This window comes from Puntigrus tetrazona, chromosome 20 (assembly GCF_018831695.1).
Source record: "Puntigrus tetrazona isolate hp1 chromosome 20, ASM1883169v1, whole genome shotgun sequence".
Classification (NCBI taxonomy): Eukaryota; Metazoa; Chordata; class Actinopteri; order Cypriniformes; family Cyprinidae; genus Puntigrus; species Puntigrus tetrazona.
In genome coordinates, this window is record NC_056718.1 from 11,666,829 (window position 1) to 11,681,707 (window position 14,879).

At 37.0% G+C, this 14,879-nt stretch overlaps 2 protein-coding genes across 3 annotated transcripts; one reads left to right on the plus strand and one right to left on the minus strand.

The window, feature by feature from the left end:
• Positions 1 to 2,311: 2,311 nt before the first annotated feature.
• spata18 (spermatogenesis associated 18) lies at positions 2,312 to 9,823 on the minus strand. Of its 2 annotated transcripts, none has more exons than XM_043218909.1 (12): positions 9,256 to 9,820; positions 7,987 to 8,092; positions 7,384 to 7,499; positions 7,086 to 7,204; positions 6,493 to 6,588; positions 6,211 to 6,345; positions 5,899 to 6,130; positions 5,007 to 5,165; positions 4,620 to 4,795; positions 4,341 to 4,464; positions 4,021 to 4,086; positions 2,312 to 3,415 (listed from the first exon to the last, which is right to left on the minus strand). In XM_043218909.1, exons 1-12 carry the CDS (start codon positions 9,340 to 9,342, stop codon positions 3,353 to 3,355), a joined length of 1,479 nt encoding a protein of 492 aa, XP_043074844.1. In that variant the 5' UTR covers positions 9,343 to 9,820; the 3' UTR covers positions 2,312 to 3,352. The 2 variants fall into 2 exon arrangements, with proteins under 2 accessions (XP_043074844.1, XP_043074845.1); XM_043218910.1 differs by having other exon boundaries at positions 3,360 to 3,415; positions 4,017 to 4,086; positions 9,256 to 9,823.
• Positions 9,824 to 10,313: 490 nt separating this feature from the next.
• sgcb (sarcoglycan, beta (dystrophin-associated glycoprotein)) lies at positions 10,314 to 14,760 on the plus strand. Its single transcript, XM_043218817.1, has 6 exons — positions 10,314 to 10,590; positions 11,676 to 11,885; positions 12,035 to 12,220; positions 12,308 to 12,499; positions 12,706 to 12,837; positions 13,285 to 14,760. The coding sequence occupies exons 1-6, from the start codon at positions 10,576 to 10,578 to the stop codon at positions 13,489 to 13,491; spliced, it is 942 nt and encodes a 313-aa protein (XP_043074752.1). The 5' UTR covers positions 10,314 to 10,575; the 3' UTR covers positions 13,492 to 14,760.
• The last annotated feature ends 119 nt before the right edge of the window (positions 14,761 to 14,879 follow it).

The following is a 14,879-nucleotide window of genomic DNA, read 5'->3' on the forward strand; positions in this document are numbered from 1 at the left end:
GTAAATTCACACAACTTGCATTACTTGTAATGCATTACCCCTTACGCTGATAATCGTCATTTGAATCTAAAAATTGAGGTCAGATCGACAATGCCGACGGTCTATATTATATAAGGATAAATTCTATAATTATATAAGTGTTTCTGCAGTAAACACGTGCTCTGTGCCCTCTTACTCACCCTGAAGCGTTAGTGCATCTATCATCCTGCCACTCTCTTTCTTTAAGTCTCTCTCCAGGCAAAAGCCCACGAGATATGCTGCCAAGCTTTGCTAATAAGCTAGACCCAGCAATTCTGCTCATTAGCATGTGTCAGTTTCACAGTGTTAATTAGCAGTTGTGAACAATGGCTCCACGCTATTGCTGGCACCACCATCGGGACTTAATGAACTCAGGCGAGCTAGCAATGAAAACTGAAACGCAACACCGCAATCAGCTACAACAAACTATCAGTGTGCACCCGGTGCAGCTATTGCATATTATTGAAATCACTTTTACTATTTATCTTTATTGAGGTCTCCTGCTCTCTGTCGTTCTCAGTCAGTTTGTGAATGAGACTCTAATTCAGTTACTCTCATATGCATTCATTTCTAACTGAACTTGAACTCGGAGACTCGAGAAAACGCCTCAAACTTTCATTCCCTCTCCACCCTTTCTCTCTTGTTCTGTTTCTTTAATGGGCACACAACCTATTATTTATCATAATTCTGTGACTATTTCAGTCTCATTCTGTAAACCTTTGACTCTCGTGGTTTATGCAGTGAGCTGATGAGTGTCTCGATCTTAACGCAATGTCGCCATCTAGTGGTTGAGCATCATTTACCGTCACTTGAGAGCATAACATAAACCAACGCTTTCTCAAAACGGGAACAAAAAAAGTCAATGATCTTCAGTTAACATCATAAACGGTTTATGTTCTTGACATCCTGTCTGTGTAAAAACTCCTTCTGGAAAAGATTCGGGGGAATGATGGATTTAAAAGTATTTTGCTCCATACATTTTTGCCCATAGCCTATATGTATATATTCAAAGTGCAATTTAAGAAAATCTATGCAAACTCCAACACATCAGTATTGTTTTATAACTTTATTAATGTCTAGTTTCTGCAGCTGCAGATGCTATTTTTGTATCAAAATCTTCCAGTGTTTACACAAACCAATAACACTTTGAATGATGAAGAGATTTTAGCATATCCTGCTTTTTATGCATGCAGATTATAGACTTCTCTAACCTTGGTCTGCTGGAGGTCTTAGATCTCAGTCTGCTACAGAGGACAGGCCAGGTCCGGCGGCAACTGCGCTCAAAATAACAGCTGGATGGGGTATTTCTAGAACATGGAGCAAAATACAGCATCTGTTTATTTCAGGGAAACGATAAGTAGCCGCCGAAGATGAGTTCATGCTGTGTCAGTGTGTATTACTGATCCCTGCTTTATAATTTGTTGGTATGACTTGGCCTTGCAGTCATTCTACAATTACACTCCTCGCCATCCTCTCATCCTTTAACAGTGGGAGTTTATCTGATGCCATGGCAACTATATAATAATGCTTTTATTTGTAGTCAGCAGCAAATAGATGTGTCTAAAGCAGTATGTCTTTGTAGCGTAGTGTGTGTGTGTGTGTGTGGTTAAGAGTGTCTCAATGAATCCTTTCTCTTTTAATCACGTACATGGCCTACCTAGCAATTTATTTTTCTTCACTGCTCCAAAATTTCCTATATTTGCCCTTTTTTCTATTTCTCTTTATTACTGTTAAAAATCAGTAATGTAATGGAACACAATGTTTTTTTTATTATTATTATTATCATTATTATTATGTTGTGCTGTCTGTCTTGAAGTTACGCTACGATAAGCATCAAATCGACAATCAGTGTGATTCATTTATTCTGTATAAAAAAAATGTTAAAAAGAGATCAAGTGAATAATGTTTGGTTAGATAAATAAAAGCAAATTCAAAGTAAGTTATTTATTTTATACTAAATGACAACACATTTGTTAGACTGCTGAAGTTGCAGAGTGTACATTATTCTTAAACTGACTTTTGAGGAGAAATTACTTTAATATTATCTCCGTTTCCATGGAATAGTCTGTATGTTGTTTGATTTATTAATATTATTTTATTTATCTGCAGTCTCCACAGTTTAGTAGGATGCGATTGACCTCTAGTGGAAGTGGAAATGGGTACAGACACAATGATGTGTTTGGACTATATATTTTATGTAACTTTGACATCCTTTACATATTATGACTCAAGGACATCTAAGAAATAGTATACATCAGAGGAATGACAATTTTTTTTTTCATAAGTCATTTTTTATTATGTGCACTCAGATAAACAATTATTTTATGACTATGATATGTTTAACAGTTTAAAACCAAACCAGTTTTAGGTCTGTCACTAATGATTCACATTCGCATATCTTTATGTTTGGACAAATTTAATAAGTGATTTAAGTAAACATGACAAAATTAGGGAACAGACCGAGCACCTTAAACTTATATTGTATACTGTAAAACACTGCAGTCTGATTCTTTTATACCAAAGTTAAAACAATAGCACCAACATTAGGACAAAAATACATTTTACATTAAAAGTGTCTTTTAAAGGGGAAATCATTCAATGCATTCTGTCAAGATTCTTGTAGTGTCTACAAATGATGTATACATAGAAGAAACGAATGAATGATAGTTCAGTAGAAAAACTTTGCGTACAGCACTTGTGATGATAAAAATACAGATCTCATTACAAAAGAGCCAATTAATATTCTCCAGGTAATCTGAACAACAAAAGTGCTGGTGTGCAGGTGTGACTTAGAAGACAACAGATTTTCTATTTCTTATAGATAAACAAAAACCACGTAGATATATATGAAAACACTGCATACTAAAAAAATAGAAAGAATAGCACCTTAAATGACTTGTCCAGTTATCACAGACAAACAGAGCACCTTAACAAGTACATACACCACCCTTCGAAAGTTAACATTTGGATTTAAAAAGTAGTGGTGTGATGTGCAATGGTTTTGTTAGACTCACTGAGTAAAACTCCCTCACTTTGAGTCACAGATCAGTATAATGCATATTCACGGTGCTGGTGGAATATAATTAAGGTTTAACTGGTCAATCAAATCAAGTGCAGTCCACTCAGAAAATGTTAGTTTTGAGCTTGTAAATAGTGCTTTCTGTTTAAAAATGACAAATGACTCCACTCTTCATAAGTACCGAGTCAGTAATGAAGGTAATTACTTTCCACTTTAGATTCTAATACATCCCACACATAGATAAATTATGTTCAAACTGGATTTTTTTTTTCTTCTTCTTCTGTTTGGTTCTGTAGCGTGAAGTATGGTCAGGTATCAAACTTTAAAGTCGATTACTTGAGAGCCGTCCGGGAGAAGGGCTTCGACTACGACTTCGATCTGAGAGAGAGAGAGAGAGAGAGAGAGAGAGAGAGAGAGAGAGAGATGACTTTAAACACAGCAGAAATAATTTTGTAAGAATTTCACATTATTGGCATAGTAATTTTTGCATAGTAATTTGCAAAGAAGTTGTACTAACCCTCAGAATCGGTGAGGAAGCATGTGCAAAAAAAATTAAGAAAACTTCATTTCTAAATAACGAATTGCGGTCTATATTGTTTTTCCTGTGTACTTTTGGGAATGTTTAAGGAATAGTTTGCAACAAAAAATTCTAAGTCTTTCATACAGTGAAAGTGGATGTGACAAAGGATTGTCAAGCTCCAAAACGAACCATTAATGAACTACAAAAATATGATAGCCTTGTGTGAGGAACTGATTAAAATCATTATTCACAAAAAATCTTGTTGGAGGGCTTGCTTGTAATTTGCCCTTTGCGCTTTGTATTTTTGCTGGACAGACGTTATACAGCACCAGATATTCTTGTTATAAATGTTCATGTCCCATAAAAAATATAAAGATGTGTAAATAAAGACGGTTTAATATTTCTAGCTGAATTATTCCTTGAATCGGAAGACTAACTGCTGAAGTTGTCAGTAGAAACTCACAAATGTGCGGCTGGGGCTTCCTGAGCGAGAGCGGACAGGACTGGAGCTACGACTCGTGCTTCTCCACTAGAGAAAACATCCACACAAACATTCACAAAAATACAAGCTAAATCCAGTTCAATCGGGTTTAAAATATTCAACATTTTTAATATTTAATAATTTATAATACTATTAATTTATATTACAAATGTAATATAAATTAATAAAAGCAATAACAAAAACCACAAAATCACTACTTTTTTTTCCTAAGAAAGTATAGGTATGTCATGACTAGTTTGAATGCTCTTTTTATCGATTTTCTCTGAATGGCCTCCACATACCAGAGCTCCTCTCTTAGTGACCGCCTCTCCCTTCAGTATGACGGTGTCTCCCTCCAACAGAGCGGGCCACACGTGATACGCCACAAGCGGAGCGGTGAACTCCGAGTCAAAGCTGCGCCTGTACCTGAGAGGAACACGTAGTGCGATGGGTAAATCACTCATTTACATTATTTATAAAAGTTTCCGCATAGTACGCAATTCCGCCTTTGACGCCACTCTGCGTAAGGGAAAAAAGATGCGTATGTGCACGTGTGAGTCTGATTGAAGATCTCCACTCACTTAACGTCACTGTAGAGTTCTCCATCTGAGCTGAAGGCCAGGTCCAGCGCTGGGTCCAGAGTCTGCATAGCAAAAGCTACTCGACATGCTTCCCTAATGAAGCTACTGATCAGAACAAAGTCCACCTCCGGAGGGAAAGAGATGCGTGGGTTTACATTCATCGCGTTGATCACATCCTGTAGAGGGAAATTAACTGTTACATCTCTATGCTATTCAACACTACTAAAGGAAATTATGTTTATATTAACACAGCAGTGTTTTTACTAAAACTTAAAATGTACCGTTATGATAAATAACAATAAATTGCATTCGAAACATTGAGAATTTCAGACCTGCCAAAATTAATCACACAAATGTAGAAGTATTTGCAACCACGGTCAAACCTACATTAACGCTCGTCTGCACATCATACAGATCCAGGTTTCTCACAATGTAATCCACCACTGCATCCTCCAGACTCTCAGGGCCAATGTGAGTGGAGGAAAGTGTCTTCCTCACGCGTGCTTTAAACTGACGATAGGCCATTTTAGCAGCCTGAAATGATTCCTGTTGGACGATACAAATTATTATAGCATATTATACGTCAACATCCCTGCTGCAATAATACAATATAATTTAGTGCTGTCAAATGGTTATTCACGACTAATCACATTCAAAATAAAAGTTTTTGTTTACATAATACGTATACAAAGAAGATTTCACTGTTTACATTTGTAATTACCTATAGGTATTTAAAATATATAAGTACAATGTAAAAACATGTACACGATAAGTACATTGTACCAAATTATTATTTTAAATGTCAGTACACAGTTAACGCCACCTACAATAAAGTGCCACCTTAATTATATTTATATAGGATATAATTTATATGAATATAAATATATGAAAGTAAATAACAAAAAAAATTATATACTGTGTGTGTGTGTGTGTGTGTGTCTTTATGTATACATAATAAATATACACAGCACACACGTATATAATATGTAAACAAAAATGTTGGATGTGATTAATTAATGAATAATCATTTTAAAAATAGTTCTTTAATTTTGGATGAGATTAGTTTTAATAGTACTAAGTTATATAAATATATTTTAAATATATTTTAAATAAATAAATAAATATATATATATATATATATATATATATATATATATATATATATATATATATATATATATATATATATATATATATATAATTTTAGAACGCACCATAACATCATTACTAGCCTACTGGTTATCACAGGATGGAAATGGACAACTAGTGTTATTCTTACCACAACACCGATAAAAAGGATCCTCTGGACTGTTTCCAGGTCGTCGATATACCTGCGCAGGAGACTCTGGGACTCCAGTCTCTCAGTGGCGTACAGGTCTGAGAAACGGGACACCAGTCGTGCGTGTCTAGAGGAACTGGTAAGCTGTGCACGTGTAGGAGACTCACCCCTCACCGGGCTCATGGAGCGACTCCGACGGGGAAGAGGACTAGGGGAACGGCTTCTGACCAGTCTGAAAGTGAGTCAAGAGAGGTTATGCTTGCTTAAGTCTCATGTGCGCTAAGCAATGAGGGATTTTCATGTCAAACGTACCTCTCCTGTAGAACAGTTTTTTCAGCGGTGAGAAACGAGATCTCGTCTCGTAGGATTCTGACCTGCCTCTCATAGTCATCAAGTACATCCAGCTTTCTCTTATACAGATCAACCTGATCCTGAGCAACTCGCAACCTGACACAAACATTTTAAAATAAATATACAAAATTTCGGTAATTTAACAAAAAATACATTTAAATTTATACAAAATATTACATATTGGTATGCTTTAATCCACAAAGAGAAAAAGAGCCATTTGGACTAAAGTTTCTAAAGACTCACTCTGCCTTTAGATGTAATATTTCATCTTCTGTGGCCAGGAGTGTAGTTGCAGATTTATTCTTTGTGGAGTCCAGTTCGATCTGGGTTTCAGCAAGCCTGGAATCGAATAAACAACACAACTGAATTAGATTGTTTTGCATGTATAAAATGTAACACAGATTCTTGCATTATAATGTATTAAGTAAGATCAGGGTGCAGTTTTGGGGGTTAGGTTTTTATTAATATGAGCCCTTTACTTTGTTCATAGTATAACCAAAGTATAACCAAAGTCTCTGATATAAAGTCTTTGGTATAACTGTTGTTTTAACCTTGTTTTAACCCAAAATATGTCAGAAGAGCTTATTATTTAACAAAAGTTTTGGCAAATATCCAGACTCCTCAAAATTGTCCAGTTTGCAAAACATATAAAAATTAGAAAGAAAGAAAATCTTTTGCATGAAGGTCTGTTTGATTACTGACCAACGTTTTGGGTGAATGCAAACATACTATAGCTAATAATTACTTTTTGTTTTTCTTCAAATATTACAAATTCCATAGCCTGCTGACAAACACAAGCTACCTCATTTAGACTTGTTACTAGAATTGATACTGACTCCTGTTTAACTGTGTCCAACTCCATACGTGTAGAACACAGCTTGTCTTCAATTTTCTGCATGTCGCTGTCATGAACTGATGATAGCTCACGAATCTTCCGATCTTTCTCCATTGATTCCTGATCGGCACACGCAAAAGCATACAAGCACCAACACAGAGATACACGCGCTTACATGCAGGTATAGCTACTCAGAATAGTTATTTCACTCATTAACACGCAAAACAAATACTGCTGGTTGCTAACATGTGGATGAAATGTTAAAGACAGCAGCAGAGGATTCTGGATGTCCATCTGACCTGAATGAGGCTAAGGCTGGTATCTGCGGAGACAGACGAAGCCGCAATGGTGAAGCAAGAGCCAAGCCATGGTAAAAGGCGAGATTTCAGCGTGTCAACGCCTGAATAATGTCCTCCTGAGGAAGAAAGAGGACAGAGGATCTGCTTGAACGTTATTGTTAAAGGATCATCTAGAGCAGTGGTTCCCAACCTTTTTTAACTCACAGCCCACACAACCAAACACATATGTTTCCGCGGCCCACTGCAAAATTTTTTTAAATGAACCTGTTATTTGTGTCGGGTTAGTAACTGAGTACTCAGAAGCATGACTTTTAACTGTCTTTATTGAATAAACGGGTAATGTTGAATAACCAGAAAATGTGCATAATAGGTCATTAATTTTTTATTAATTATGATATTTAATTATTACTACACATTTTTACGTACATTAGCAATATTATTATTTCTATTGATAATAACTGGCGGCCCCCCTGCAATACCGTTGCGGCCCACTGGGGGGCCGCGGCCCACAGGTTGAAAACCACTGATCTAGAGGAAATGACCATGTGACATGCTAAATGTGAATGAGATGAAAGTAAAGATAGGAACAGATCAATTGGTTACCTTCTTGTGCCGTAAGGTTGAGAATGGTGAACAGTTGCCCCTGGATTTTAGAGGTAAGCTCCACTAGCTCACAGCACCTATTCAGGTTCTGGTCACAAGAGAACACCTGTGAGAATATATGATCGAAGGATGTTATAAGATGAGGTAGAGCAAGTTAGTGGAAAACTAACAGCAACAAATGCAGGAGCAGTTGTGGAAACGCCCCCAAACTGCAACAATGGGCTGAATCAAGTAGTATGAAAACAATACCTTTTCATTTTTGGTGCTGCAAAATGCTATGCTTTGCTTTTTAAAGAAATATCATGCATCAGAAGTCATAAAGTAACAAAATGTGCCTTTTTGAAGCATCAAAAGATAACCATAAACTTTTACTTTAAGTAAATTTCACAATTTAAAATAATATACGGTTTTTACCTTACAAATTAAAATAAAATTGCTTCTTGTCACACTTATTTATACTTGGTGGACAAACTTACAAGTAAAAGTGCTTAATGTTTTAGGTTGCTTTATAGGGTTAGGGTCCCTTATAGACACTAACTAAACATTTTTGACCCGCAAAAATATCCAAATAACTAAAAAAGAAAAACACATTATTTATTTTTTTTACGAAACCAATTAATTAGTCTAATTTCTTCTCAACACATTAATTTCTTATCTTACCTTTTTTTAATAAGAATAAATTAATGAGAAATGAAATTAACTTCGCTTCTATGTGTTTAAAATCAAACTCCTCATAAATCGTATGTTTTGAAGAAAAAATGTTATTACACAAGAAGAGACTCCCTCCGTTCAAAACACAAGCCCGACGGGAGCGCGCACGTTTGCTCTCAGCCAATCAGAAGTGCTCAGGAATGGAGCCCCGGTTGTCCTGACAACGAGCGTCCATAGAAACCAAACTCTGCCGCAAAAGCAATGTAATAAAGCAAATATTCTAACTCAGGTCTGTTGTTGTAAAAGCACAATGCAGGACGCTACTGTGCATATTAATTCAGGAAGCTTGGCATCTACCCCAGTGTGTCATGGGCAACTAACAATTTAAGGTTGCTGTGCATAAATACGAGTTGTGCAAAACCGCAAAGCAGATGCATCTAAATAGTTTGAAAAACAGTCCCCAGACACGCACATATCACAATCTGAAATCAGTGGGTCCTGAATTCGTGATTTTGATATTATACGCCTGACTAAACAGCATGTAAAGCCTGTGACTATAGCAATGTACTATTGTGGCTGATCACAGACTTAATGCAGCTTGAATTATTGATGACTTACGTGATAGTCTTTGTACCAAGCCTCCAGTTTGTCCTGCAAAACGCCGTACGGAGATGAGTTGACCAGTCTTCGTAAAGTGTCAGCCATCGCTGCAGATCTGCTGCTGTAATCCTGCTTCAGGACGTCCCGGCGCACTTAATCCAGCAGCGGCTGCGCTCTTTGTATTTATACTGCTAGTAAAAGCCCACCATTCACACCCTCGACTTTCAATGAAACCATGGACGCGCTTTTAGTTGTAGCAACGGTTTGCTAGACTTCTCAGTTTGAGGAAATATAGCCGTATAAGCACAGCCTAAACCATACGAGCTGTTTGTGTTGTTGTGTTTTTTTAACACGGCCTCTTATTATGTTACTCAGTGTCTCTGTCTGAAGGTGAAGCTCAGTTCTCAGTGATGAAATCTCACACTGTTAAGTGGGTGTCAGATGTCAAGTGCGGGAAGATCTTTATTTACATTCTCTCGAAGAACAGGAGTAATGCTTTAATTGAATTTCCACCATTTAACCTCATACCACGTGAAAAGGTTGCAGTCCTAAATAAATGATTTCAAGTATTGCGTTGTCCCTGCTGCGTGACTTACCTGAATTATCCTGCAACCGTAACGTAACAGCAAAACAAAATTCAATAAACGTTAGCATAACTGCAACACAAAGCACAGAGACGCACACGTAACGGACCACTTTATGTATAAATAAATAAATAAACATTTTTTTAAGTTTAGGCAGGAACGCATTGCTTTTGCTGCCAATAACGCTTACTTCTGACTAACTAAAAACTATTTTAACATCTTCAAGTAGTCTCGGAGAATTCTGAGGTAATTATTCGTAACATTGTATGCCTTTTAATATACGCTGACACATTCGCCATTTGTGCTATTTTTTTAAAATCCGTTAATTTTACGAACTTTTTTTCCCAGTGAACATAAATTCTAACCAAAGTAAATAAATATCGAAAATAAAGACATAATAGAAGAAAAAAATACAGCAGGCAATATTTCTTGTCGTTGATGCGCCCTGTCTTTATTTGTACTTTCCTTATACGGCGAGTCTATATGCGACTCACAACTGACTCTTTATAGCGGAGGAACAAACCATCTAACATAGTGCTCCCTTGAAAGCGACTCGTTTGTTTTTCAACGCTGGCCTGTGTTTGTGGGATACTCCATCCCAAATTTAATTCGGCCGGGTTTGAAGGGTATAGTCCGTGAGAAGGGCCGTCTGTTTGAAAGCGCGGTTAGGATAACGGTTGTGTCTCGGTGGTTTCTCCTCGGGCTGTGTGTGAAGCCGTCGGCGCGGCGCTCCGGAGAGGGAGGGAGGGTCAACATGGCGTCCGAGCAGGTCTGTTTTCGGTGTTTTCTCTTTCGCGTTGCCTTTTAAGCGATTTTCGGCGCTAAAGCGAGCGATGTGTAGTAACGGTAAAATTGCGACGATGTCTGTGGCGAGGTGCGCACACGAATAACGGCCATCTCCGCGGTTTACGCCGTGCCCGTTTATGGAAAATTTGACTCATTATTGCAGGGATAGAGTTGGCCGTGGTTTCACTGGATGGTGATTCTTTGGAGCTTTAAAACAAAGCCATTCGCTCGTGTTTATAACAGAGGAAAGGGCTGCGTGTCGTTTATTTTTAGGCATAACGTTACAGACGCACGGACTCATCTACTGCATTCCTGAAGACAGCGACACTGCTTTCTTTTTTAGCAGTCATTCTGTAACAGCATGCGTGCCTTTATTGCTAATTAATGTGTAGTGTTAGTTTATTCTAAAAAAATAAGATTAATAGTTAAATAGTTAAACAGATAAATAGTTGTTACAGGCTGAGATTGATGTTATATTTAGCATATTCCCACACCAGACAATCAGACTCCCTTGTAAGTTACCGCAAGTGCTCTATTTAGTGCTCTATCCAAAAAATATATATTAAATAACCCATAAGATACGACGGAACAAAATTTTAAGTAGTATAGAATATGAAGTAGGATATTATTGTTAACACACCGTAATTATGGCCCCCAAAGCATGTTTAAAATAAACATACAATAAACATAAAATAAAAATATTTGTAAGCATGATATTCAAAATAGATATGATACGAATGGATTTTTAAAAGTATTTAGACATTTTGCGGTTGTCGATCATTAGTGAACAAGATGAACTACGCATTGATTTCATGTATCTTCTAAAAAAATGACCTGGAAAACACTTGGTTGAACGCATTTGGAAAAGTTATACATATTAATCTTGGCTTACGTACTATCATAGTAATTAAATACATACTGGCATAATTGAAATATTTTCAACTCATCTCTGAATTCTAGAAAATTAATTAATGTTCTCGTATGTTAAACCGCTTGTAGCAGAGTGTGCAATAACAGACAGTAATCGTATCATCTAATGCATCTTCTTCTTTTTCATTATATCCACAGGAAATCCCAAATGCGCCGGTGAAGAAGTCCATGAGGGAGAAGGCTATCGAGCGCAGATCAGTTAATAAAGAGCACAACAGTAATTTTAAGGCTGGATACGTTCCGATCGAAGAGGAGAGGCTCCACAAAACAGGACTGAGGGGTCGCAAGGGCATCATTGCCATCGGCATAATCATCCTTCTCTTCCTGCTTGCGCTCATCAATCTCATTGTGAGTTCATCGCTTCTTTGTTGTGTCTGTGATGTTAATATTTTAAAAGGATATACTCGAAAATTTGAGGAAATTTTCACGTAAATGTGAGTTACGTCTCTACCGCTGACTGAAACCAGAGACGCTTGTGCATTACCTGTGTTTTATAGATAACGCTGGTGATATGGACAGTGATACGGATAGGTCCTGGAGGTTGTGAAAGTATGGAGTTTCACGAGAGCGGTCTGCTACGCTTCAAACAGAAGGCAGATATGGGCGTGGTCCACCCACTACACAAAAGCACAGTGGGCGGCAGGAAGGACCAGGACCTCGTCATTACTGGCAACAACAACCCAGTCAGTCGGCATAGTATCTGACTTTCTTCCAAACAAGCTCTGGGAGATAACGTGAGAAAGTGTATTGATTTAGGTGTTCTCTTACAGGTGGTGTTCCAGCAGGGCAACACCAAGCTGAGCGTAGAGGAAGATAAGACGTCTATCGTCAGCGACTTGGGCATCTCCTTCACTGACCCACGCACCCAGACCACTTTCTTCAGCACTGACTTTGACACCCATGAGTTCCACCTGCCCAAAGAGGTCAAGGTTCTCAATGTGAAGAAAGCCTCTACTGAGAGAGTAAGCAACAGTACTGACTCACAGTCTTACGAAACCTGAATAATTTACAGTACAATTTTTATCACATGGCATACATCATTTATATGTCCTGATCTATCTTAGATATTAAACGTCTTGATATGAGATTTATGATCTTGTTAATATGCCTCTTTTGATTGGTCGAACATGAGTTGTGTTGTACAGTGACTCGCTGCCATCTTTTGCAGATCACCAGCAATGCATCATCTGACCTCACTATCAAAGGGGATGGTAAGGCCATTATTCGTGGCAATGAGGGAGTTTACATCATGGGCAAAACAGTGGAGTTCAGCATGGGTGGGGGCATTGAGCTAAAAGCGGTAAGAAGTTAACAGGTTTGAAAAGTTTTCGGAAATTTGTAGTTGTAAGTCAAATTAATAGAATAGCTGTTCTAGGGCTAATCACGATTAATTGCATCCAAAATAAGTTTTGTTTACATAATATATGTGTATGCTATGTATATTTATTATGTATATACAAACACAAACATGAATGTGTATATTTAAGAAAAATTGTATGTTTATGAAATATTGAAATATACACAATATAAAAAAAATTATAAAAATGTATATACGTAAATATAAAAAATATATATACTTTGTGTACTTAATAAATATACACACACACACACACACACACATATATATATGTATATATGTATGTATGTATGTATGTATGTGTGTGTATGTATACACATAATCTAAACATATAAATAAGAGTTTAAGAGTGTGTTAATGTTGTTGTTGTTGTTTTTTTATTTTATGCAGGAAAACAGCATTATTCTGAATGGCTCAGTGATGTTCAGTCCTTCACATATACCAAACTCCTCTTTAGGGGGAGTCCTGTACTTCAGTGAAGGGCTGGAGAGGTATAAACTTTGCATGTGTGCAGACGGGACGCTATTCAGAGTGCAGGTCAAATACCACAACATGGGCTGCCAAACATCCGACAATCCGTGTGGAGCAGCACACTAACGAAAGAGAAAGGAGTACCACTGGAAAACACATACAGATGCTCATTAATGCCTTCATATGAACATTTAGTTTGAACTGCCAAAAGATGCAATGATGGTAATATTTAGTTTTTTTTATTTTCTGAAAAACTGGATAAAAATTGTAATATTATTGTATACACATGCAATACACACTATCTGCCCTCACACTCCCACCCACTAGGACAGTTTTTTTCTACACACCCACTCTGCTTTATTAGAGTTCTAAGAACACACACACACACACACACACACACACACACACACATACCTCTATGATGATAATGGCTCCCTTATAACCATAAATCCAAACCAGCACAAACAGCGCCGTTTTCTTTTATGGCTGAGAGCTCTCTGTCCATTGTCATTGGCTCACCTCGGTGTTTTACAGCCGTTAAGCTTTCTACTTTCAGCCTTCACTGCATGTGCTTTTTATATTGTATTGTAGCAGAGTAATTGAGTCCAGTGATTTTCTGAGCAATATTATTACACTCTTTTACTATCCCCTCCTGTCATTATTAACCATCAAGTGGGCACATAAAAAAGGGGTGTTACTTGGGGATTTAAAGTGGCCAATATTATTAAACAGCTCAGATGTCATTAAGATTTTTCAGGGTTGGTTTTTATATCGCTAATGTTTACTTTGTCACGATTTTAGCCTCTTGCTTTTCATTTTCTTTGTTGTATGCTCTATCTTCACAGAAACAGAATCAACATAGCAAGTGGTTTTAAGCTGTATGTTATGTAACACTGTAAGTCTGATCCTGAAACAGTGGATTTTGATGCCTCACATCTGGAACATATTTTTAAGGCTTGCATTCTAGTGCCCAGTCACCTTCTCTTGAGTGCTATGTACTAATGCGAAATTACTAATGACACATTCAGAGGCGTGTACCATTATGATAACTTTTGATAAGATAAAAACAGGAAACTTCTATGATCTATAATTGAGTTACCTGAGTGTGATACTTTGTGCAATATAACCTTTTTGGTCTGGTTCATCTGGTTACATGTGTGGTATTTATTGTTACTGAACACAATATTTTTGTGATGTCCAAACTTAAAACCTTAAGAGACTGTCAAATGTGACACTCTTTTCATCCCTATAATGAATTGGTCTGTTAATCTAAACCATCTGATCATCTATGACTTCAGATCTTTTCAGCATTGTCGGAAGGGAAGTCACATAAATGCTTTCATATTGCAGTGTTTTTGTTAATAAATTCAAATGAGGTTTTGATTGAAAAAAAAAGTGTGTTGTGATTGTTGGGACTGTTAAAAGCATCTATCTCAATGTATTGTGACAGCTGAGTTAAGATATTAATTTACTTGTTGATTATTAATTTTGATCAATGATCTGGTGGCATTTCA

Bases quoted from the DNA above. Each gene is read 5' to 3' on its own strand.
- sgcb (XM_043218817.1), top strand. The intron at 11,886-12,034 runs GTGAGTTCATCG...TGTGTTTTATAG, and splicing joins TTGCGCTCATCAATCTCATT to ATAACGCTGGTGATATGGAC. The intron at 12,838-13,284 runs GTAAGAAGTTAA...TATTTTATGCAG, and splicing joins GGGGCATTGAGCTAAAAGCG to GAAAACAGCATTATTCTGAA.
- spata18 (XM_043218909.1), bottom strand. From the start codon at position 9,342: ATGGCTGACACTTTACGAAGACTGGTCAACTCATCTCCGTACGGCGTT. The intron at 6,346-6,492 runs GTGAGTCTTTAG...TGTTTGTGTCAG, and splicing joins ATATTACATCTAAAGGCAGA to GTTGCGAGTTGCTCAGGATC. The intron at 5,166-5,898 runs GTAAGAATAACA...ATCGTCCAACAG, and splicing joins TCCTTTTTATCGGTGTTGTG to GAATCATTTCAGGCTGCTAA.